The sequence below is a fragment of the Calonectris borealis genome, chromosome 4 (assembly GCF_964195595.1).
Source record: "Calonectris borealis chromosome 4, bCalBor7.hap1.2, whole genome shotgun sequence".
In the NCBI taxonomy this organism is placed as follows: Eukaryota; Metazoa; Chordata; class Aves; order Procellariiformes; family Procellariidae; genus Calonectris; species Calonectris borealis.
In genome coordinates, this window is record NC_134315.1 from 65730139 (window position 1) to 65754948 (window position 24810).

The following is a 24810-nucleotide window of genomic DNA, read 5'->3' on the forward strand; positions in this document are numbered from 1 at the left end:
TTCACTGGGTACCAACATCGTATAGCTTTGAGGGTGAGGAAAAATTCAAGGACAAGTAGAAAGATTTACAGTGGGAGGCTATATTTGAGAACTACAGTTACTATTGCTTTTCTTGTCTGCTTTGTCTACTGTCATTGCGCAGTTTCCTCTCTGCTCTCAGTAATTATGCTAATAGTATTGATTCTATCCTTTCAGTCTTCAAAGAGCTGTTTGAAAAATAATGAGATAATCCTCCTGACCCCTGGAGAGAAACATAAGCATTATTAAAAATAAACAGTCCTTCTCCAAAAAAGACAGATTTGGTAGCAACACTAAGGGGAAGGGGAAGTTCATGTCTGAAATTGGGGCATGTCATTAGCCCACGTTCTGTTTGGAAGAGTAGCTGTTGATAAGGGAGGAGGAGTGGAGTGAAGAAGAGGATGACGAAGCAGCAGGCCAGGTAGAGGCCAAGCCTCAGTGGTATCTTCACAGTCCCAGGCAGCAGTTCACTTGGGGGCTGTGCCACCGGACAGCTCAGAGGATTTTCAGGATTTTCTAACTCTTGCCTTCATGTCTACTTTCCTCCTCCTATTTTAGTGCCTCCTAGTTTTGTCTTGTCTGAAAGTAGATCATGCATTTGCTGCAGAGACTTGTATGTTTTTATGGGTTCTGGCATACAGATGCCTTGATCCTGATGAAAATTTGAGATCCAATTATGGTGTTCGTGTTTCATAGACAGATTTTCTCCCTGTGATGCTACTGCGATCTCTGGCTTCCCAGCTGGATGCCAGCCTGGGTTATTACAAGGTGTTTTGTTGTATCAGCACTGTTCCATTCTCCCAGTTCTTCCTACCTGGATGATTTTGCTCAAGGTTGAAAAGATTAAGCGTCAGAAGTAGAGTAAAGAAATATTGGATGCTTATGCTCTCACCTAAAGCTTAGATCCCTAGTGAGTGAGGCCATTTGTCAGTAGCTTGTTGTTTTATAACTGCTTTATGTTGTGACACAATTATCTCAACATCAGGCCAGTTCTTTATTCACTTTACACCGACACTTCTTCAATGTCTCTAGTGATGCAGTGTCAGCCAGCACCAGAGGAGGTATGCTCAAGGGTATTTACACAGTTGACTGTGAATGTATTTTCTGCATGAAGAAATTAGAAGTTACATACATGTGTGATTACTTACAGGGCACTGAAGAGAATCTTGTACGAATTCAATATACAAAGACACGCACTACGTAAAGCATGAATTCAAATCTGGTTTGCCCTGGGTATACAGTCTTACAGACCTCTGTGCCACAGAAAGGTATTCTTATTCCTGATGTACAATTGGAGGATCTCAGCTCTCTAGTGATTCATTTGATATATCTCATGTACAGAGGAATATAAGTATTGATCTAGGCCATTAAAATGTATCATACTTCTATTATTTTATAAGCAGTAACTGCATACAAGGACAACATAATAAATTGTAAAATGCATTCCAGTTCATAAAATTCACCAGTCTATTGCTCTGCCCAGGGTGACTATTAACAGTTACAGTCACTCCTGTGGAAAGCTGAGGAGCTGTGTATGACTAGAAATGCATATATAATACAAAGTGTGTCTTCTCAGCAAATTCAGTGAGGAACCAAATTTCCCCAATTCCCTTCCCTTCCTTTCTTCACTTTCCACTATTAGACTCAGTCTTGAATGTGGTATGTTACAACTAATGACATTTCAGTCATTGATTATGATAGCAAAATAGAATGCATCTAGCCATTAGGATTTCATAGTGTATATATCTGCAGTGTGAAAGTGTAATTATCTGCTGGCTTTCCAGAAATCACTGGCAATATGACTAATGTTAAAAGCTTTTTTTATATCTTTCTTTCTCCTTCTCATTTTAATATAAACCCTCTGTGGAATGTGAGGCTCTGGTAATGACTCGCTGGGCAATGAGGCAGCAATCTCAGACACTGTAACGTGATGCAGAAAAGGTCATACACTTGCTTTCATAAGAGGATTATTCATTCATTCATTAAAAATTAAACACACGTGGGAGCACGTGATGGCAAGTATTGGTGAATACTTTCTTGTAGTTTCTTAAGTCCTGATCAGTTTGTGTGAGATGAAGTTACTCCAAATTAAGTCTTGTCTTATTTAGTGGCATTTACACCTGAAGTTAGTTAATTGTTCCTATTGAAGACGTGCCCTAAGGAGGCATATCGTGTTTCAGAATCATGGCTATATCTTAATGGAGTGATGGTTGCATTTCTTTGGTTTTTAAGTCTTTGCAATGAGCTTATATCTAAAAGAAAAACATGAAGTTCTATATTATTTATCTCTTTTTACCTAAAAGTTGCTGATTTTTTAATTGTACTGTTAAAAGTTTTGGGTTTTAAGTGGAGTCATGCAGAAAAATCAATGTGCTCCAACGTCTTCTGACATAGCTACCTATTTCAGCCTGATAGCATTACTGAGTTTTTTTATTGATGTTCCATGCTAGAATGCAGCTGGGAAAGGATTGGTTAGTCAGAGCTGAATGTGGTACTATGGAATTAAATTAAAACAGCTGTAATAGGGTAGGCCTATCTAGTCTAGTGTATGGCTCCCTTGGCCAGTATCAGATGCCTGTGAAAGAATCTAAAAATAGCGTGAGAATATAGTGGCAGACTGTGACTCAAGGTTGTCTTGAGTCAGAGGTGATATTTTTGAGGTTAATAGCCTTCAGCAGATTCCTTTGTATGTGAATTTATCCAATCATACTAGGACTTTCGTTGACTTCTGACATCCACAGCAACGTGAGGCAGGAAGTTTCACAGTCTGACAAAACAGTGTATGAAAAATTCTCTCCTATTGCTGATTCTGAATCTGTTGTTTGATAACTTATTTTGATGCCACATACTTCTTTTATTTTAAAAAAAACAGGGAAGAGTGTTTTCCTTTTCACTTTTCAGTATGCCATTCATTTTATGGATCTCCAGCATATCTCCACTCAGACAGCTCTTTTCTAGGGTTAAAATTCTCAGTCTGTGCAGTTGTTTCATGTAAGGAATCTGTGTATGTGCTTTGGACCCTTCTGACTGCCTTTTTTTGTAACTTTTCTAGTTGTAAGATGTTAAGATGAGAACCAGAACTACATGTAATATTCATAAAATGGTTGTGCCACGAATTTATACAGTGACATAATTAGTTTTTCCATTTCTATAATTTCCTAATAATTCTCAACTTAGGACTTGTTTTTTTCCTCCCCATAATAACAACTGTCTCCCATTCCCACATTGTTTAGAATGTTATTGACCTGATTTTTATTTTTGTTGTTGTAGAAATATAAAAATGACATGATAAACTTTGAGGTAATGGCATCAGTTAAATTTTGCAGATGTAAAATTTTTTTTTATAAAATTTTGCAGATGTAACCAAGTTGTATTTGAGGCCATAACCTTGACGCATGTCACAAAGAATTTAGAGCCTATTTACAGTTCAATGTTCTAACTGATTTCTGTTGTGCATGATCTGGGTAGCAACTTAGGTTGGTTTTATAATTCGAATGTAGATAGAGCTGCATTGTACTTGCACGTCAGCAGACATACAAGATTTCTATGCTTTCTTTTCTTTAATTGCAGGTATTTATGAGCCGCCATTTCTTGTATTATTGTGGTGAACCTATTCTGGATGTGAAGATTGCCTTTTGTCAGGTGTGTGTTCCTTACAGGTAAAACAAGGTACAGTATATACTTGTACTTCATTTTTGCAATTCATGCCATAATAAAAGAAAAAATAGAAGTGAATTTCAGCAGCTTACTGCAAGTAACTGGTTATAAGAATGAGAGTAAATATAAAAAATAGAAGAATGCATCACAAAAATTACTTTTCTATTTATTTGAAGTTTATTTTGTAGTTTGCTCTTAATGATTTTTAATTTTGTTTTGCTAAAAAGTCAGTTAATGTTCTGAGAATTTTTTTTAGGTAAAAATAATAGCAGAGTTTGCAAACAGAAAAAATGATGGCTGTACTTCCAATAAACTTAATAATAAATCATAGAATCATAGAATCATTAAGGTTGGAAAAGACCTCTAAGATCATCGAGTCCAATCATCAACCCAACACCACCATGCCCACTAAACCATGTCCCTAAGCGCCTCATCTACACGTCTTTTAAACACTTCCAGGGATGATGACTCAACCACTTCCCTGACCACTCTTTCAGTAAAGAAATTTCTCCTAATGTCCAATCTAAACCTCCCTTGGCGCAACTTGAGGCCATTTCCTCTCGTCCTATCGCTAGTTACTTGGGAGAAGAGACCAACACCCACCTCGCTACAACCTCCTTTCAGGTAGTTGTAGAGCGCGATGAGGTCTCCCCTCAGCCTCCTCTTCTCCCAACTAAACAACCCCAGTTCCCTCAGCCACTCCTCATAAGACTTGTGCTCCAGGCCCTTCCCCAGCTTCGTTGCCCTCCTCTGGACACGCTCCAGCACCTCAATGTTCTTCTTGTAGTGAGGGGCCCAAAACTGAACACAGTATTCGAGGTGCGACCTCACCAGTGCTGAGTACAGGGGCACGATCACCTCCCTGCTCCTGCTGGCCACACTATTTCTGATACAGGCCAGGATGCCGTTGGCCTTCTTGGCCACCTGGGCACACTGCCGGCTCATGTTCAGCCGGCTGTCAACCCCCCCAGGTCCTTTTCTACCGGGCAGCTTTCCAGCCACTCTTCCCCAAGCCTGTAGCATTGCATGGAGTAATCAAACAACATAACTGTATGTACACAGATGCTTTCACAGAAATATGCAATTTAAAACTATTTTATCTTAGCCTCTGTTTTTGTGAGACAGAGCCTTTTACATTGTAGCCTGTGACTTCAATTTTCTGCACCTTAGTCTACCTTTACTAGAAGTGAAGGGAGGGTAATTAAAATTGTGGGGTTTGTCTTGTCTGCAGTTGAACACCACGTGCTATGCAGGTTCTGGAGTCATGAGACTGCGCTATAGCCAATTCTGTATTTCTAAATTACCCTTGAAATTATTTGGTCACGATACTTGGAAGTCTACAAGGCTGAAACTAACTTTGAGGTATGAAGAAAAAAGCGTATTGATTTGTCCAGGTTTTGGTTCTCTTGGTTAGATTAAGCTAGTTAACGTGTATATATGAGTCACAAATCTGTGTGCCTGTTTTTCCATCATGAATGAAAGATGACTTTTTTGCTCACTTCTGAACAGTGTTTTGAATTTGAATTCTGTCTTTTAATAGTTTTTTTGGTGAGATGGGACATCAGACACTAACAAGCTGGAGGGACATCAGGGACATTCTTTATTTTTTGAGGGGCAAGAACACTGCTACATTCTTAGAAATGGATTATGGTACACACTGGGTTTTTTCCCTTTATATTATTTATGGGGTCCAAGTAGGTGAATGTACAATTCTAAAAAAGTAAGGGCTATTATTTGTATGTAAGCATTTAACACAAAACAGTGACAGGTGTTGGGAGGTTTGTTTTGTGTTTTTTAACTCAGGAGTACTAAATACTTGTTTGCTGAGAAGGTTGGCTCTGCATTTAGTAAATCATCAGCTCTAGGACGGATCTTGGCTATTCAGTTTGATAACCTGTTTAACTGTCTTCTCTGTCCTTTTTTATCTCCTGTTCTTCATGTTTATACGTTTATCTAACTGGCTTAATTCTTCCACTGTTTTTGAGAGAAGAAAGGATTTTGTCAAACAAACATAGTATTTTTGTAATTTTTTGACAGAGTTCACTTGCAAAAAGAAAAATTCAAAAAATTCTGCAAAAATTGCAAAAAAGGGTTTTTCCTCAGATTGTATAAAAAAGACGTTATTGATGAGAAAGTTACTTTCACTGTGCAGAATACAGTTTTTTGCATAGCTCTTCTTGCCAACTTTCCTCTCCCTTTTACTTAGACCAAAATAGAGCTGTAGAAACATTTCTATTTTACATGTGCAGAGGAAAGGTACCCTTAATCACTTCCTTGTATGTTCAGTGCTTCTTTACTCTTGGCATCAATCAGTGCATGACTGTGTGTAGCCAATGCTTTCTGTCACTGCAGTCCGGGTTCTTGATTTAGTGGAACTATGCCGCTGTAATTATTCCTTTGCTGTTAACTTAATAAAAGGTATTCAGAGGTACACACAGAACCAAACATATTCACAATGTTTTTATTAAAGTATATATGATGAAATCAACAGCATTTTGGGTGAACTTTTATCACTGAATGAAACTGATTCATGTTTAACGCCTACAGCAGGTACCCAAAGAAGAGTCATCCAATAAATACATACAAGAGATACTATCCTGACATTGCAGGAAACAGGATTCTATCCTTCAAGCACTCATCGCACAAATACCTTTTCAGGGTCTTCAGATCTTCAGATTTATTCTCCTGGGGATAAAAGCTGGTTCAGGCTTCATGTTACTTTATTCTCTCCATAAAGATAGGCCCTGATCCAAATAACAGTTAAGCGCATAGTTAGCATTAAGTACAAGAACAGTCTCTAAATTAAGTGTTTTGTTGCATTAAGACCTTACCTGTCATGGATGCTGTTCATTTGTATTGCATAGGACGGGATGTGGGTTATATCTGTATCCTGGTAATACTTGGTCCAAACATCCAGGTCTTTATTTAGAGACTATTCAACAGTCTCCAGCTAGTAATGTTGTTTATTCCATGCTTATTCATAATGCTAATGTGGAAATCAAATGCCCTGTGATTTACTAGTAATATTTCTGCTCTAAGTGTAAAGTTCGTTTGTCCCTTTGGGAAACTTCTTTCTGCTGAATCACTAAATCTAAGAGGTTCAGGAACTACTGTTAACAGAAGATGATGATGTGACAGCAGAATGGTTATCATCAGCAAGAGGTAGATACTGCCACTCAAATCTTGAGGTGTCTACAACTGACAAGTATCCCAGCAGTATCTAGACAGCAGACCACAAAAATGTAGTTTCCAGTGAACATAATTCAACTCAATAATTTTTTCATGTGGTTCAACAAATGCAAAAATTATTTCTACTATATAAGCATGGAACAGATATCAGAAAAAGTCAGCATGGTATAGTTCGATCCTGTCCTGTTGACCTGTTAATATGAGAGCCTCTAGTGATGGTGTACTAGAATGTACAATTTATCCAATGGACTGTTGCAATGGACTCATATTTACCACGTAGAATAGAAGTCCTGCTCCCATTTGGAATTTGTGTATCACTGTGGACTTTCTACAAAATATATAGAGTTGTGCTGAAGTGTCTTTTATAAAGATACAATATTGAAGAGTAGTCCAATGGTTGTTAGTACTGTGGACGTATTTTTCTTGTAATAAATATTTTGTGGTGATTTCCCTCTGATGGCCTAAAAGGCATAGCTTTATGTGCTATGAAAGAAAGTAAGTGATATATACCTAATTATAGGCTGTTCCTCTTGACACAGAGCTTATGTCATTGAGTATACTAGATTTACATGATTAAATGCTAATTCAACAGGAATAGAATCTTAAGAATTTCCAACTTAAGGAAAAAAGAAAAGTCCTTCCTGAGAAATACTCAGTAGCATAAGAGGGGTAAACATGCCTTTCCCATGCTATTTGCAGTGTAAAAATACCTAAGTCTGGCATTACTGTACATTGCTAGCCAAATCATATTCTGAAACAGCCAGCTTTTTTAAGGCTGAGGAAAAGGACATCTGCTTTTCTACTGTAATAGAAAGGTAGGACAAAAAGATTTCTTTTTTAGGCTTATAGAATTTCATTAGACTTCTGTACGGCTGATATCACCAACAAGTTTTATCTGTAGGACCCTACACATTCTTATTGAAGTACAGCATAATGCAGAGTAGTATATTCTGAGTAGAATAGGACATTAAAGTTTAAGTGCTGAATAATAGCTAACAATGTCTAAAGGATACTGACTGCTTCATCCATGTTTTCCTTCATTTAGTTTTTCAATATTTTTTTTTAATCAACATCAAGACATGTATAGCCTGTCAGAATTTTCACATTTTCTAAACTGTAGCTGCATAGGATACCTTTATTTAGAATAAAATTCTATTTTTTTTTTTTTAACTTGAAGCAGTAGTCCTGAATTTTCTTGTCTTTGAAAAACACATCTTTATTACTAGAAATTGTATGTCAAAGTATTTCCTTAGTGCTGCAACAATTAATTTTTTTAACAGAAAAGCAGGACGTGGGATTACTGAGATGAGATATCAGGGACCTGGCCATGCATGTTAAGAAAACATGCTAATTCTTTGGGATGGCATCATCACTAGTCTTTATTGCCCAGTTTAAACAATTTCATGTCCCAGATAGAGTATGTCAACGTTTTTGCATACTGAAATTGGAATTGGTGCTGTACTGATGCCACCGAAAGAAAATGAATGAATTAGAATGAAATTTTTGTTTGCACGTCGAGGGTACTTTTGCAAACTTCTACTCAATTCATGTTTTTAAAAAAACCCAAAACAAAAAGATTTTTAAAAGCTTTAATTTCTCTCCAGACATCTTTTTTTCCCTGTATTCTGCTAACTTGCTTTATTTCCACAGTCATGCTTACCTGTCTTGAACAAAACATGTCTAGACTTCCTAGATGCAACATTGCATCAATGACTGTTTAAAAATCACATGATTTTAGAAAACTTTTCATTTTACACACAGAAAAGACCAGCTTTATTAATTTCATTGCTCTCCATTGATTGGTTGATTCATCTGGTCTGTTTTTTAATCTTGTCCTAACTTTGATAAACCACTTTAATTACAACTATATGCTTTAATCAGATTGGATGGAGTTACTACTTTGACCATTAAAGAAACTGCCCTGATGCAGAATGTTCTATAATTATGCCTTCTATCCCACAGGAGATTAATTGGTATTCATAAGCCATCAACGTGCAGTGACCTATAGCTTAGATTTCTAGGACTAAAATGATACTTCATAGTATCAAGAGCTGTCTATTCTAACAAAAGGTGTGATTAAATTATTCGGCTCCGAATAGTCTTTACTTATAAAAGGGAGGATCTTTTCATTAGCTATTGTCTTCACAGCGAATACTGCAATTATATAATTATATTGAGAAATTTAATTTTTTGAATACTTCATCTGTATTGTTGTTACTTCTTTACCCTTCTTTTTAAAGGAAGCCAAGATGTGCATTGAGGCATAGTATTTTGTGTAGTCAGTCTTCTTGCTGCCCTGCTTGCATACTAGAAGAAAGCTTCTTAAACAATACCCAGTGTAATTCCAGTTTCCTGAGAAATGTATACCATTTGAAATATACTGTATTATCAATACACGCAATAAATAGAGGAGCTGTTAATCCTATCTTGGCTCTCCTATGCTCTTAACACACTGTGCTTCTATGTTGCCTTCACTACTGTTGATAAATTGAATGTACTTTTCATTTCTTAGTGTTATGATGTTTTGGCCAACTTTTAGTGATACCATTTCTCTTTCCTAATCTTAATTGTATCTTGCTTCTTCCCATGTTATTGCTTCTTTTTCAAATCTAGAGCCTCAGAACAAACTGATTAATACAAACTGCAGTGTTTCCTCTCTTCTCATTTCTCCTGCGAGTTAGATCTGGCTGCTGCTATTGCTTTCCTCTCTTTTGGACACAATTCCACAATGTGTCTTTGCTAGCTTCCTATCTCTGGAGCTGTGCCAGAATGAGATGTTTCCAAACATCGTTACCGTAGCTTTCTCACTTACTCTTAAATCTTTCTTTCCTGTATTGTTGGCTACATTTTCCATTTGGATCACTGATTAAGTTCCTATCCATAAAGAAACCTCACTCTCAAGGAATCTTTTCTCTCAGTGTTTCTTGATCAGTCTTCTCATACTTACCTTCTTTGGTATGACGACCAAGGTTGGATGTTACCTGTGTGTCAGTGTTGAATTCTTCAGGCACCAGGGGAATGAGGAATCATTTTGAACTTGTTGTTTTGTTGTGCGGATACTCGCATATTGCTCATCTCTTAGAAGTCTGGCCTGGTATGAAGCACACACCTTTGGGTCACAGTGACTTTTGAGCAACACGTGATACCACAGTTACAAATGAACTACAAAATTTTGTGCCTGTAAGAAAGAAGCAATTAAAGGTAGTTAAAGCTCAGTGAACATGTGGAGGACCAGTGAAGAGTATGTAAATAGTGCTTTGCTTTGTGTTTTGAGTAGATACCTATGAAAAGGAAACAGAAGGCAGCCCTGCTGCTTCTTGTGTGATCAGAACTAGGTAAGAGCCAGTTCTGAAGCTGCTGGGTTTTTGGTATCTCAGTTAGAAGAGGTTAAACAAGGACAGTGTGTTTAAACAAACAAACAAACAAAAAAATCCCCAAACCCCAACCAGCACTTATGAGTATTGTACTCCATCTAATAAGGTGTTTTAATATGGTGTTTTAAAATAGAGTGAACAAAGCAAATACAGTAAAAAGATCAATGATTAATCGATCAAGGTTGAGTTGTTTGCAAGGGTCAGTTGGCTACTTGAAAGGCTGACTTCATAATGGAGGGTAGATTGTGTCTGGGCTTAGGACAAGACTACTGCAAAGACATTAAAAAAAGGCAGAGAATTAACCTGTTAAAAATCTCACTCAAAACACACTAAAATCAGGAAGACTGGGTGACTAATACAATCCTTACAGGATGGGAATGAGATGGAAGAATGGGGATGAATGGGGAAGAATGGGGAAGAATAGTATGATGTGGCTGATGAGATAAAAATCTGTAATATTACACCCAAACACACACACAAGATGAAAAACCTATTTTTTGTAGGAGATTTGATCACTATCTATGGACTTTTGAGTTCAGGCAGAGCCAGAATAAGTGAGAAGTCTGACTTTATGGTGAGAAAAAAAGATAGTATTTCTGCCATAAATGTGGCATATACAGAATACACAATGAAAAATAATTTAGTAGGCCTTTCTATGCAAAGATACTTTGTATTTCTCAAGTGGCGGCTTCTGTGGCCATCCAAATTTATGCAGCAAAACCTGTGACCGTTAAATCCAAAGCAGAGGGTTCAGTAAATGCCTGTTTATCCCAGAATTCTGGCACTTGAATCTTCTGAGAAAATTACAGCTGTACAAGTGGGAGCATAGCCATTAAACTAATAGTGTTGTTGACTTAACAGATGCACACAGGTGAGCAGGGCTTGCCTGTATGTACATTTTTGGAGCTGGCAAGAAGACTCTGAGGATTTTACCATGCTTCAGAATTTCAATTTGTATAATCTCAGCATCTGACTTCTAAGGTAAAATTGTAGCTTTAAGATATTATCCTTTCGGATCCTGAGGGAATCGAAGGCATCCATCTCTGAAATGTGCTGTCCTCCATACTAGTGTCTTTGTCTGAGGTGGGGTGAAGACATGGGGGCCTCTGGGGAGCCATTCTGATTGCTAGCTCAGAGCATCCTCTCTTTTGCATCCTGCTTATCTTCGGGCGCTGTGCCAGCTGCAAATTAGGAGTCAGCCTTTCAGTCTTCCATCTAATTCACATATGTGGAGTCATTTAGTTGTTTTCAGTAGCCTTGAATCATAGCAACCTTAAAAGTTGATGTGTTCCTGTAGGTATTTCTGTGTGTAGACAGGGAAGGATACTAATATTGAGGTAAAATTTCCCCTCAGCTGATGCCTGCTAACAGACTCTGTGACAGTGCTCATTGTCTTGGAAATGCAAAGGAGAACAATTTAGCTTAAACTGCCATTAGCATGGTTTGTATTTATAAAAGCTAAGATATGTGAGATACTGAAGAAATTGTGATATTTTAGGCTCATCAATAATAGGAGGAATGGTGTTCAGAAACAAATATTGGTCAGTGAAATATAATAATATATAGTTCTTTTATGGGGTAGAAATGGACAAAAGAAAAGGGATATCAGAAAACAATTAACCTCAATACAGAAAATAACATAATTTTGTTTCTGTTGTGCTTTTTAACCTTCTCTTTTGCTCTCTATGCTGTGAAACAAAAAAGGGAAAAGAATACAACTTGCAGCTGTGTGTGAGGCAGTAAGTCATTTGAGTTTCACCAAATTTTTAAATAATTGTTCTTTGAAAGCAAGATATGTGTTCTCTAAGCATTTAGTAATGGTGAGAGTATCTTTTTCCTTCATCTCAAATGCTTGATTCTTGACCGTTCATTTTCTTTCCTCCTCCCCAATTGTTGGGATAGTAAGCAAACATCATTGCAGATATGGCTATGCATTTAAGTGACCCAAGAAGAATAGCTATGTTTTCAGGTCTGAAAAACTTTTACTCCTCTCACTCTTAAATTTCTCAGTGTGGAGGAAAGAGAATGGCATTAGGTGTGTGTGTTAGAAGTTTTCAGTTAGACACTGGAAAAAGAAAATAATGGTGCATGCATTCTTGTACATGTGAAATGAAAGTTTTCTGGTCAGTGTTGAAGCAATGTAATTCCATTGTCCAAATATTTATGGAAACCAAGATCAAATGGCTCTCCAATGCATAGTTTGTCTCTGACATGAAAGATTATTACACATGTTACACAGAGGTCTGAGAAACTAGATGTGTTTTGCTCAAAGCGAAAAGGTTGGAGAAATTTGCTTTTGTTTCACACCTTCAATGTTTACTATTACTTTGGGGCGTCAGTATTGTAGCTTGCCCAAGTTCATTTGAAGTTCACCTGAAAATTTATTAACTCAGTGAAATTCACTTTTCTATATGAGACCTATGCATCTTTGCTATGCTATCCTAAGAAGTAAACCTGATCGCCATGTATATGTATATCCTCCCTTTCCCCAGCTAATTCTTAACGAAGTGCTAATTCCTAGTTTCTTAAGATGTCAGTATCAATCAAATTTGAAAGACATTTTTGTTTTAGGTGTGTATAAAGAAGAGTGTATACTGGAAATTCCTAGCCCTGTGTTCCTTTCTGCTGTTTGATAATCAGAGCTTTAACTTAAGCTGCCAGTACAGAACTTGTAAACATTATGCAGTAAAACCTGAATCTGAAATAGCTTACATGGTGTAGGGGGGTGAAGAAAGGGGATAGTAACTGCTATACCAACAGAGGCTTCTGGAAGGGGTTTGATTAAGTGCTGAGTATGTACAGAACGAGACCAAAATGTGGTGTGTAGGTTTCTTTAAGATCAGCAATGTGGATTTGAAGACTTTGAGAAGAATCTTTTAATCAGGGTTTGAAACTAAAACGGACATTGATGTGCTCTATTTAAGAGTATGAATTTCCTTGCTAATGGGAAAAGCTTTTTTAGCTTAATTTTAGAGTGAAACAAAACTGCCATTTCCTTGTCCTCATTTAGGAAGTGGCTGTTGTATCAACTTGGACATGGTTCATGATCTGATTACATGTCATCTTGGTTTGGGGATTTGATCAACTGTGATTAATCCAATAACACTGTTAATTCATTGATTTAGGGATTTGATTTATATTACGATCATGACAAGGATAGTTATATCATTCATCTCCTGGTTCTTATAAGAGTAAGCAGTACTTTGGGCTTAAGCAGTAGGCTTACTGTGTTTTAATTTTGCTTATTTAGGCTTTGGTAAAAATCAGCAAAATATAGAGAGTAGGGGGTTTTGGTTTTTTTTTTAGCAGTGTGGGTTTAAACGGAGGAGGCAAATTAGTAGATGACCTGGAGACCTATCCACAAAGCTGAAGTGTTTGTCACTCAGAGGAGGCATTCTGCTTGGAGTGAACTTCAAACTAAATCAACCTGTCTTGAATTTTATAAGTAATTCTTGGTGTTAATATTTTCTGTCAAAGCTCCTTATGGCTCACAGATTTTTAAGCAGACAGACTTTGAGAAAAATATTAATCTAAAAAGAAAAAAAAATTCCTTGAAAAATAAAACAGTCTTTACCTTTCCTACTCACACAGTGTTAGGAGCAGATTGTCATAGGAGCGGTCTGTGTTACGCAGAGGACAGCTGCTCATCAGGACACTTGTGTGTTCTGACCAGGTCTTACCAGTTGTGGTCTTCTGTGTCCTGTTGATCAACGTCACTTTAATTGCTGTTGAAATGACTGAAGCAATTGCATACATTAATTATCCATATAACTGAGGTACTACAGAGTGGTTCTTCTGAGCTGTTTTACTTGATTTTTAAGACATTCCTGGATTTAAAATAACCACCTGCTGGAACTGCAGTAGTTCAGAAATCCCACTGTAGGCAGCGTGGGATTCCTGAGCCAGGAGTTCACAGGATCAATCTAACTTAAAAGCACAGAAAGTAATTACAAAAAGTAATTTTGATGTGCACAGGATTCTAAGCCTAGAGTGACAAAGTATCTTTTCCCATGTAGCTCCATACCACATGAGGAACTGTTGGGTAGCTCAGGAGTGAGAATGCAAACAAGTTATGGCAGGCCTGGCTCACCCAAGCCTTAACACAGTCATCTGGCTTGTTTAAAAAAGTTGCTGTATCTGTACTTCCAGAGGAGCTGGCTAGGAGTCAGGCTCACTAAGGAATGCAATTTTTATGCTGACTCTTTATATCATTGGTTTCGGAGTAACGGGTGTTAATGTTTGAATATTGTCTGCATTGTTCTAATAATGACATCAGAAAAAAACATGCTAGAAAAAACTAGCCAGAGGCAGCTGTGATTATTTCCTGTCTATCAGTAGCGTATTATTAAAATAAAGCTTCTCAATTCCAGGTCTGGTATGAATAGCTGAGCTAGCCAAATTTATGCATCTCTCTTCATGTAATGGAAGGAGTTTTAAGACTAAGGCTTGTCGTGGTTTAACCACAGCCAGCAAATAAACCCCATGCAGCTGCTCGCTCACCCCTCCTCTGGTGCGATGGGGGAGAGAATCGGGAGGGCACAAGTAGGAAAACTGCCGGGTTGAGATAAAAACAGTTTAATAATTGCGATAAAACAAAGTAGAACAGTAATAATACCAATGAGAACAACAAAATAACAGAATACACAAAGCAGGCAATGCACAATGCAACTGCTCGCCGACCGCGTGTCACGAACGGGGGCGAGCCCCCCCCCACACCTGGTTTTTATACTGAGCCTGATGTCCCATGGTATAGAATACCCCATTGGCCAGCTGGGTCCACCACCCCGGCTGTGCTCCCCCCTCCCGGTGCAAGCATCACCCAGCAACAGCCAAGCATCAATGGGCCATCAACGCTCCTTTCACACCGAACCCAAAACACAGCACACCCCCCAAGCTACTGGGAAGAAAGTTAACTCTGTCCCAGCCGGAACCAGGACAGGCTACACAGTGCAAATCAGATGCAGTCTGTCTTTCTTCAGATGAGAAAAATTCAAACCTGTTTCGGAGTCATTTCACTTTCTAAGCTTGAATTTAGCAGTGTATTAGTGTCCATAAATCTCTCACTTTCTGCATTTGGAGAAGGAAAAAAAAAAAAAGCCTTGCCCTATGTCTGATTAACAAGTAAATGTAATGTTTCTAATGCTCTTCTGAAATGACATTTTCTTTTTGAATGAACAGCTACATTTATTAAAATGTTTCAAAGTCTCTAAATGAGGTGGTTAGGATTAACCAATGCTGTCCAGTGACAATGGGCCTTCCAGTGAGATAACAGACAGAAAAGTTCTCAGCAAGGTCAGTTATCTGTTTTTAATGACCAGCTTCGTGGAACACTGGAATGATGTCCTTTTAAATTGAAAAAATAATATTCTCCAGATCAGCTTTACCTTTTCCTCTGTTCCATCAAAATTCAACTTAGTAGTCCATAGTCATATAACATGGTTGATTTTTCAGATTTTTTTGGGAAAGCAATTTATAATAGAGCAAATAGGAAAATTTAGAAGCTGCTTTTGCGAGCGCTGAAAATAAATGCACAGGCAGAGAGGGGCATGTTGGTTTTTTATTTTCCTTATAGAAGGCATTTGGAAAAGTCTTGACTTCCATAAGTGAATTGTCAATTAGTTGAGGACAGATCTGTTGTAATATGTTGAACTTTTGCATCCTGTGCTCAGCATCATGTAGTATAGAATCCTAAATTATAAACACTAAAGTCTGATTTTTATCTCAAATTACTATATGCTTTGCTCCATAGTCTTCAGGGAACTGAGCTCACAAGTAGTTATAAAATGGTTATAATGTAACTTTCTGCATAGTAATTCTACAAAGTTGGGTGAGGTTACAGCTATACAGTGCTAGCTTCAGTGCAAGCATAAAAAGTTTACGGTAACTTGTCTTTGTGTCATGAAAATTAACCTTTGCTTAGGACTAGTGCATTTGTCAGATCACGAGAGCAACTATCCTATCGATAGGAGCCCAGAACTTGGGAAGATCTCCTGAGCTACTGAATACTCTCCGTGATACTGCACCATGTCAGGTCACAGTTGGTCTCATAAACTCTGTTTATGAGTTTCTTTTGCAACTCATGTCAAAAGGTTCTCAAGGCCTTTATCATATGCTCAGGGAAAGTTTTAGCACTCATGTGAATAGACTTATTTCCTCTATCTGACCAATGATGAAGAGCCTAATTCCTTTGTCTCTTGTCCCACTTCTACACTGGTGTAGGTCTCCTCATTTTAAATATATTTATTGCAATACAAATGAGGGCAGAATCAGCATGAACGCATAAGCCAGTAGTCATAAAGCAGCAGTAACAGCAAGCAGAGACCAGTAGTCGAGAGTAACTGTGTCACAAACATCGGCTGGAGAATTCACTAGCTTTCTTTAATCAGTGGCTTTTTATGGTTACTTCCTGGGTGAAAGAGGGTTTGATAGAGTCTTTGATATCACTTGAGGATTCATGTAGATCTATGACAATGAGCCTAAAATGACAAGAATTTATACTGGAAGATTAGGCTGACTGTGTTTTATCAGTATTCTGATGTTTTACCAGCCTTGGTTTCTGTGTTTTTTCCACTCCCTCCCCCCTTCCCTTCTTCTGTACAACAGGGATTTGGGAAACAAGTGGATGTGTCATATATTGCTAAACATTACAACATGAGCAAAAGCAAAGTTGACAACCAGTTCTACAGCGTGGAAGTAGGTGACTCAACCTTCACAGTTCTCAAACGCTACCAGAACTTGAAACCTATTGGCTCTGGGGCTCAGGGAATAGTTTGGTAAGTACCAGCAGTTTCTCTTATGCTTTTAAATAGGATTTGCCTTTTGCATTTCTTCACAGTTTGATAGCCACAGACATTGTCTAAAATTGCAAAAGTAACAGTCAGGCAACAGACATCCTGAGGCAGAAGGACCCTAGTCGTTTGCTAATAAATTCTCCTGCTGGTGAGAATGATAGCACTAGGTTTGCTTCTTCACGTAGCAAAATTTAACTAGCAAGAAAGCAGGAGAAAGATCTTATCGTAATTGACAACCATGGCACTATTTCCAGAGGCAGTGCAAATAATATCCCAAGTAAACCCTGTAATTTTAGTACAGTAAAAATCTCTGAGAGCAATATAGAAACTTGTCACATCCCATAGCATTCTCAAGTATTCAGAATGGATGCCTTTTGAATCAAGGTAACTACTAATGTTTCCTTTATTTCTTAAAAGAGACGTTGTAATGATGTGAATAATGTGAACAAAAGACACAAATTCAGTAGCTCTCCTAAATAATACAAAAGGCTTATGGAATTTGAAATTATTATGTTCAAGAGTTGCGATATCCTGGTTGGCTTTTTCCTTTGCATTTTTAGAGATGGCTCTTAAATTTCAGTGGCTTGTATTTAAGTGTCTCTGTGCAGGCATTTGTTACCTGTTTAATTACAAGGCATTAGGGTAACTAACACTGTCTTTTATCTATAACTTGATCAGAAATGAAGTCTAATTCCATCTGTCATCTTTATCACTGCTCTTTTCTGACTTTGATGTAGTGTGTGTTGCCTTACATTTGGAGGCAGTGGTAAAGCATCAGGTTCCTTTAATCTAGGAGCAAGTGGGATCATTGGCATTGGCACTATAATTGACAGTGTAACAACAACTAGCAACACATCCTTAGGTTTCAGTCTGTCACTTCCAGTGTTTAGTATACTTTGAGGCCACACAAGTCCAAAGATTGATCTAAATGATCAAGTACTTTATTTCATATCTTAAACACAAAAGGGCTAAAGGTTAGTTTAAAATCAGCTTCGGGAAAGAAACATACTTTGTTGAGTACTATTAATGTTCATATTGCACTATTTGTCCACTTCCATATATGGCAACAGATGTTTTTTCTTCCTGCTTACTATCCTCTATTCGTTTTAGAGGAAAATCAGATTTTGTTGAACCTCTCTGCAACTGAATTGCTGTAATGATCAATTATAAGCAGCAAAACACCATAGAATTTAAATAAAATAAAATCAATAACATCCTGTGAATTTGTCTTTCTACTAAGAGTTGACAGGCAAAAATGAAGAATGCCTTAGGAAAGAAAATCAAATCAGAAAACAAGTAAGTTCAAGTGAAAGTTAACACAAATCCCCTGAAATGGCTGAGCAGCATGGAGAGGCCGTAAAAGGCCTTTTACGGTTTGATGATAGAGATGTAGAAGTATTACGTGATAGATGGGGAAGATAAGGAGCATTTTTGCTTAGTATGTGTTACATTGTAATCTACCTGTCACGAGGCATAATTTACCAGAAATACATTAACAAACTATGAGCAAAGCATGAAGAATCAATGGTGAAGTGATAAAATAATGAAAAAAATTGAGAGAGAAATATATGTAGTTTAGTTAAGGGAAGACAATACATGATAAACAAAATCTTCAGTTGTGTAAGTTTCTACTTGCGTAATAATAATAATTGTATAGTAATAATAAGTTTACATAGTAAACTTAAATAGTGTAAGTTTCTACTGTAGAAACTTAGACTATTTAGAAACTACAGGTATTTTAATGGATATAGGGTTACATTTAGAAGAAGCAGATTAATTTAAGGGAAAAAATATACTGAAAAACTGCCTATTTCTGGAGTGCTGCTGGCTCCGGTGGGGGAGGTATTATACCCTGCTCATCTTGTTCTTTTGCAAAGAATAGCCATGAGGAGTGCCTCTATGAAAACAGTGGGGAAAACCTAGGTCATATTTTCTTTTAGATCCAGTGGCTCTGTTTATACTTAATGACTTGTTGTTTGAGAAGCGTAACAGATCTGGGATGCAATTCTGTCTCTTAGTGCCAGAATTAGCAGAAGTGTAGGAGCTGAATGGGTGATTTCTGATTGTTCCCTCGACCAAGGGCAAACTCAGGTAGGATAGCTGAGAGGGATTTAGGCTCAGACTTCTCATAGCATGCACTATTTCTGGATTTTCCTTCTGGATAATTGTAGGTAAAAGGACACTGTTGTCTGGCTGGAGTGACGGACTACCTAGCTATTGGAGACAGCTTTAGTGCATAGCAATATCTGGTTTTATGGAGCGATAAAGATAGAGTATTAGTTGGTAAATGCTAACTACCCTTTCAGGACTGAGCTGCTGCCAGCAGCTGCCAGTGGCCTGCTTCTTGACTAGTCTGAATTTTTGCAGCTTGGCAAGTGAAGTCCATGCTGTCTTCCCCACACTGGAAGAGCTGAGCTGCTGATGACTTTTCCGCTTTGTCTAGTACTTGGCCACACAACTGTAATTCCCACATCTTGAGAAAAAGGGGCCTATTTACTAACAGATTTGACATCAAATCTCTCAGTACTGATCAGGTGCAAGGTATTCCATGCCAAGGACTGCCTCAGCACTAACTTCAGGACCAAACTCCACTTGCTAGCAACAGCTTCCCTCTTGGATGTGGGACCCCACATGCCCGGCATGCTGGCTGCCTTAGCACCTTGCCAGATATACTTGGACAGGCAAACTGTCTGCAGCCCAAGAGGTAATTGTAGAGGCAGAGGGAGATGGAGGAGAGACGTGATGTTTTTCAGGCTGCTCTGGAAGCTGGTGTTGCAGGGTTCCTAGGCAAAGCCACTGAGTACTGAAATCTTTCTCATACAATTCTGTAAATAAATGTCAACATAAGCAGGAGAATTTCAGTGGAAAATAATTCATGTCGTGGAACAGAAGCAGGCACGGGAAGCAAGGAATGGGGTTATGAAATAAGTTGGGACTTGGTTTCGCTTGATTATTCTGAAAATTACATCAAAGACAAAATAATTTTCTTGATATGGAAGCATTAAAGTAAAGATACTAAGGTCTTCAGGGGGTGATACTTTATTAAATTATGTGAAAAAGAGAAAGTCATATGGTGTAAGTGTTAGTTATAATTGTCATTGTGCCCATGTGGAATAATTATAAACTCAGTGAGAAAGCAGTATTGGCCGTAGATGTAGTGCATTTGGTATCTTCGGAAATTAATTGTGGGAGCTTTCAATGGGATTTGTGTTAACTATGTCCACAAAATTATTTTTGCTAGCAGGAAGAAAGAAAAAGCTGCTTGGAATCTCTTGAGCAGCGAAGTTCCTCTTCATTCTGCAAAAACTACTCTTAATGCAAGTGTAGCCTATTTGCTCACTGTACGTCACACTGACATCTGTGAGAAAGACTATATAGGGTGTGTTTGCATAAAATTATCATGTTGTTATAGGCATGATGACGATGGGACATAGCTGAAACAGAGCTTGTAGTTTATTAGACCAAGCTGTAGTTGTAAAAACTAAGCAGACTTCTAACCACACAAGTTGATTTTCAAGCCTGTGATAGAAACAGAAAATGTCAAAGGTAAAATGAGTTGGTAACAGTTTTCTGAGTTTAATTAGATACGTGCCACTTTTAAACCACTGAGAGAAGAGGTAGTTGATACCCCTCTGCAATCTTAGAAGGGAGTTGACAACTACCTTATTTTACGAGGGGGAGAGAGAGAGACAGGTCACTTTCAGCCTGCGGGTATGGATGGTTTAGATGAGGGTGGAGGGAGAGGAATTCTCATGTTCCATAAAATCAACAGAAATATGCTTATGTTGGAGTGGGTGTTTCTTTGTATTTTAAATGATTGCTTTTTGCCTGAAAGCAAGGCAATTTTGTGCTGTGGTTTGCAAGCTATCATTTTTTATATTGCCTGTGATATTTTTGATACTGCCTGTGATGTCTAGAAAAATGATGTTGTATAGGAATATTTCAAAAACAATTTGAAGAGGCTGTGATAGTTTTTGAATTTATGATGGAAGCAAGGGTGAAGTCCAGTTTTCCATGGCAAGTAGTGAAGACATCACTTAACAGGCTTGAGGATACAAGTAATTAAAATCTTAGAAGCAGCTTATGAAGACATTTGGCCTGGTTTATGACCACATTGGTGCATATCCGTGTGTGCGTTATGCGGAGAAAATGTTAGCTTTGAAGACAAAGTTGTCTGGGTGAGTATCAAATGGATGAGTGATGATGTCTTTCAGCTGAAATCCTGAATGTTTATCTTGCTCTTTTCTGAAGAGTGAAGACAGGCTTTCATGCTGTGTGATGTTGGGATGTGGTCTAATGATGTGTCAGCTGGACCAGGGGAGTGTTAGCTGGGAAGTGCATTATGCTATCTAGTTTATGCAAGAAGTTTTTGTGTCTTGGAGTAATGTTTGGGGGAGAGTATGGGAGCAGGAATGATGGTTTGAGGATAGTTTTGAAGAGTCCTGGTAGCTCTTCAGTGAACGCATTATAAATTTAAAAAGATATCTCATCTGCAGATATAGAGGAGACTATCAATATATTCTTGAAGTAGTAAATTGGGCAATTTGTTGTGGTTTTTTTTTCTTGGAATTAGTGATTTGATGGTATCTTTGAGCCTGAATATGAAGGAGATTGCAGAGTCTTTTTGTGTTCCCTGTAACAGGTAGAGTCAGCAAGTCAACTGATAGCTTGCTATGTTGCCTAAGTTTACCATAGGTTCTCCTTTGCTGATTTAATTGTAATTTGGTGGTTGAATCTTAAGGAGTGCAGAGTTCTTTCAAATCAGCATGTTGTGATGCTAGTGCTTGTTGTGGCTTATATAACTGCTGATTCTTTCCCTAAAGTAATCATAGAACCATAGAATCATTTAGGTTCAAAAAGACCCTTAAGATCATTGAGTCCAACCATTAACCTAGCACTACCAAGCCCACCACAAAACTGTGCCCCTAAGTGCCACGTCTACACGTCATTTAAATACCTCCAGGGATGGTGACTCAACCACTTGCCATAATGTTCAAAGGCCGGAGGAGCAATGCAACAGATATTGTCCACTACAAGATGTCCAGTAGGAAGGTTTTTTTGTTGCTGTTCTCCTTGGAACTATCATAGGGAAGTGTCCTGTTGTGTCATGATACTGGTAATGGAAGATTTGTTAAGATGGAGTTGGCTAAAACTTCCTCTACTTCTCCGTATATTCATGCATTATATACACTAAGACAGTTATTATAGGGAAACCTTTTCCATCCCATAGATCTTTGATGGAGGTCTGTGAAGATATGAACATAGTCAATCAATAGAGTCACTTAAAAATAGGTTTTAATTTAATATGACTACCTTCTGTGTGGAATGTGCCTGTAAATGATGAAGAGGATCAGATCTTTGAGTTTGCAGAAACACTTGAGCTCTTTTGTATGATGGTTATCCTTCAGTTCTGGTTTTGTGAAGCACAATTGACTCCTGGTCTCAGTATAAGGCTCTAAAGCGACATTGCAATGGGAATAATGGTAAAAGCCATAGAAAAGAGGAGCTGACACTTCTGAGCATAATCAATTCTGAGCCCACACTGATCGAAGAAGAAGAATAGTCTATGCTTTTGCTATGGTGCAGTGCAAAAGAGACAGAGAATAGTGGACATCTCAGTGTCTTACAGTTAATGCACAACCTTATTTGTATTGCTTAGCTAGACATTGGTGTATTGAAGTTCTTGAGAGATCAATGTATTTCTCCATCGTGACCCTGCTATCCCAGTAATATTGTTTTGGTTTCTTTGTGCCACTGAATTGAAATACTGTATTCCTTGATAGAGGTCAACATTTCCGCTTGTATAAACTGGCATAGTTCCATTGAAGTTCAGAGTTGTTCTCACCGCGGGATAGATCACTAATATTCCTCAGAAGTGGAGAACAAAGAATACATGTCATTCAGAGGAAAAATGAAGTGAACCATGTACCCAGATATGCCTAGAATATCAGTGGCCCTGAAGGGAGCGGCAGTGTTAATTTCGTCAGTCCCAGTCTCTCCTGTGAATCAGTACTGAACGTATGTCGTGAGTTCAGTTACTTGCATTTCAGTTACACTGTCACATCTCGCAGACTTTTTGTGCTTAACATTTTGTCTGCAGATTTATCCTGTTCTGTTAAAGATTCTCCAAATTGTATCCATTAGTTCAGCTTGTGTTCCCTTTCTCATGCTGTTGTGTGCTTTGCTGATGTGCTTTGACACTCCGCTCCTGAGGAGGTTTTTGAAGACAACCTTTAAAGAGTTTTACAAGTGTTTTGTGCAAGAGTAATGTAGAAAATAGCTGTCAGTTTGTATTGTGAACTGTTACTGTACTGTTAGTGAAATAAGCATGTCAATTTAAACAAATTCTCTGATGTTTCCCAGTGCTAATATCTCACACAATGGCAACATCTGATGAGATTTTTTTTTTTCTCCTGAGAACAAGTGGTTTAAACTGTTGCCAGAATTTTTTTTCACTTTGGGAAGTTCTTAAGTGTTGAAATACCGTAAGTAAACTCACAGCAAGCTTCAAGCCTCACTCGTTCATTTGTACGTTGAAGGATTTTTCTCCAACTACCAATTTGCATTCACATTATAGTGTTTGGATTTTCTAGCATGTCATTGCTTTGAAATGCCAAAAATTTAATTGTATGTATTCGGTTAGCCGTTGATCACCATCTGATGTACATCTGGAACAGCACATTCTGGTTTGTTGTTCTGATACTATACCTTACATACAAGATCTATGCCTTGATTCTTCAGAAGGATAGCAAATTTCCCAATTGTATTTGGAATCTGGATCACCAGCATGTGAATTTTAAGGTGCTGAGAGACTCCCACTGGGAAGAGAGTATCTCTGTGGATTTGAGCTCCCGAATATTGACTGAAGGTGCTAATCTAAGTTGTTCAGATTTATATTTCTTAAGGTGATGTTATTAGAATTTGCATAGTAACACATATTCAGAGACAGTTTGCTTGGATATGGGGAGAGAGGAGGAGGCAATGTCTTGCAATGCTCTTGCTAATGACTCAACAAAGAACTTAGCTTGGATGTGGAGGAAACTGCCATTAGGATCATAGAGAACAGCTGTCATATGTCAAACTGTACATAACATGTCTGAAAAATGAGGTAAGTTAATTGTCCTTAAGAATAAGCAGCTTCTATTCCATGTTTGCTTTGATTCTTACAACTTCCTCTATCTACTACTACTATCTTTAATGTAAGTGGGGAAGAACCAAAAAAAAGGTATATATCCAGTAGCATTGCATGAAGAGGCAGGGTGAAGACCCATTTTTATATGACAGGGGTACCTGAGATGTAATGTTTGAGCAAGAATTATTGTATCTTTTTTTTAAAGGTCTGACATATAATCACTTTACAAAAAATATTTCTCAATTTTTTTTGTAATGTCCTTTTTCTGCCTAACTGCAGAGATTCCTGGTAGGCAGGAACTCACCATGTATTTTGTGTTTGTCTTCTTGTGTTTCATTTCCCTTTGCCAGTACACAGAAATCTAAAATGTAATTTAGGTTCTGATAATCACAAACAATATGTAATAAAACATGCCACAGTATGCTCTCCTAGCAAAAAGATCAGGGTCTCTGTCTCTAAAATACTCAGATTGCCTATATTTCTGACTCTGTCCTTTTTTCTTCTTTTCTCCTTAAAGAACCTGTATAGTTTCCATGACTACAATAGGGCAAAAATCTATTCCAAATTTTCTCTCCGCAAGTTTATGAAAGAAAGTGTAAATAAGTTGGTGTAGAAACTATCTCTGCGCAACCTGTTTTTGTGAACCCTG

The 24810-nt window shown here is 37.9% G+C and overlaps 1 protein-coding gene across 17 annotated transcripts in view; it reads left to right on the top strand.

Annotated features, from left to right (window-relative positions):
- The window catches only part of MAPK10 (mitogen-activated protein kinase 10), a 207532-nt gene that overhangs the window by 102312 nt on the left and 80410 nt on the right, over positions 1-24810 (top strand). For 9 of the 17 annotated variants that reach the window (XM_075149917.1, XM_075149916.1, XM_075149907.1 and 6 more), the window contains 2 exons: positions 3589-3687; positions 16842-17011. In XM_075149917.1, the coding sequence (XP_075006018.1) occupies positions 16890-17011 (122 nt within the window). In that variant the 5' untranslated portion in view covers positions 3589-3687; positions 16842-16889. The remainder of the gene's footprint in view (positions 1-3588; positions 3688-16841; positions 17012-24810) is intronic. The other 8 variants (XM_075149912.1, XM_075149914.1, XM_075149906.1 and 5 more) reach the window with 2 other exon arrangements.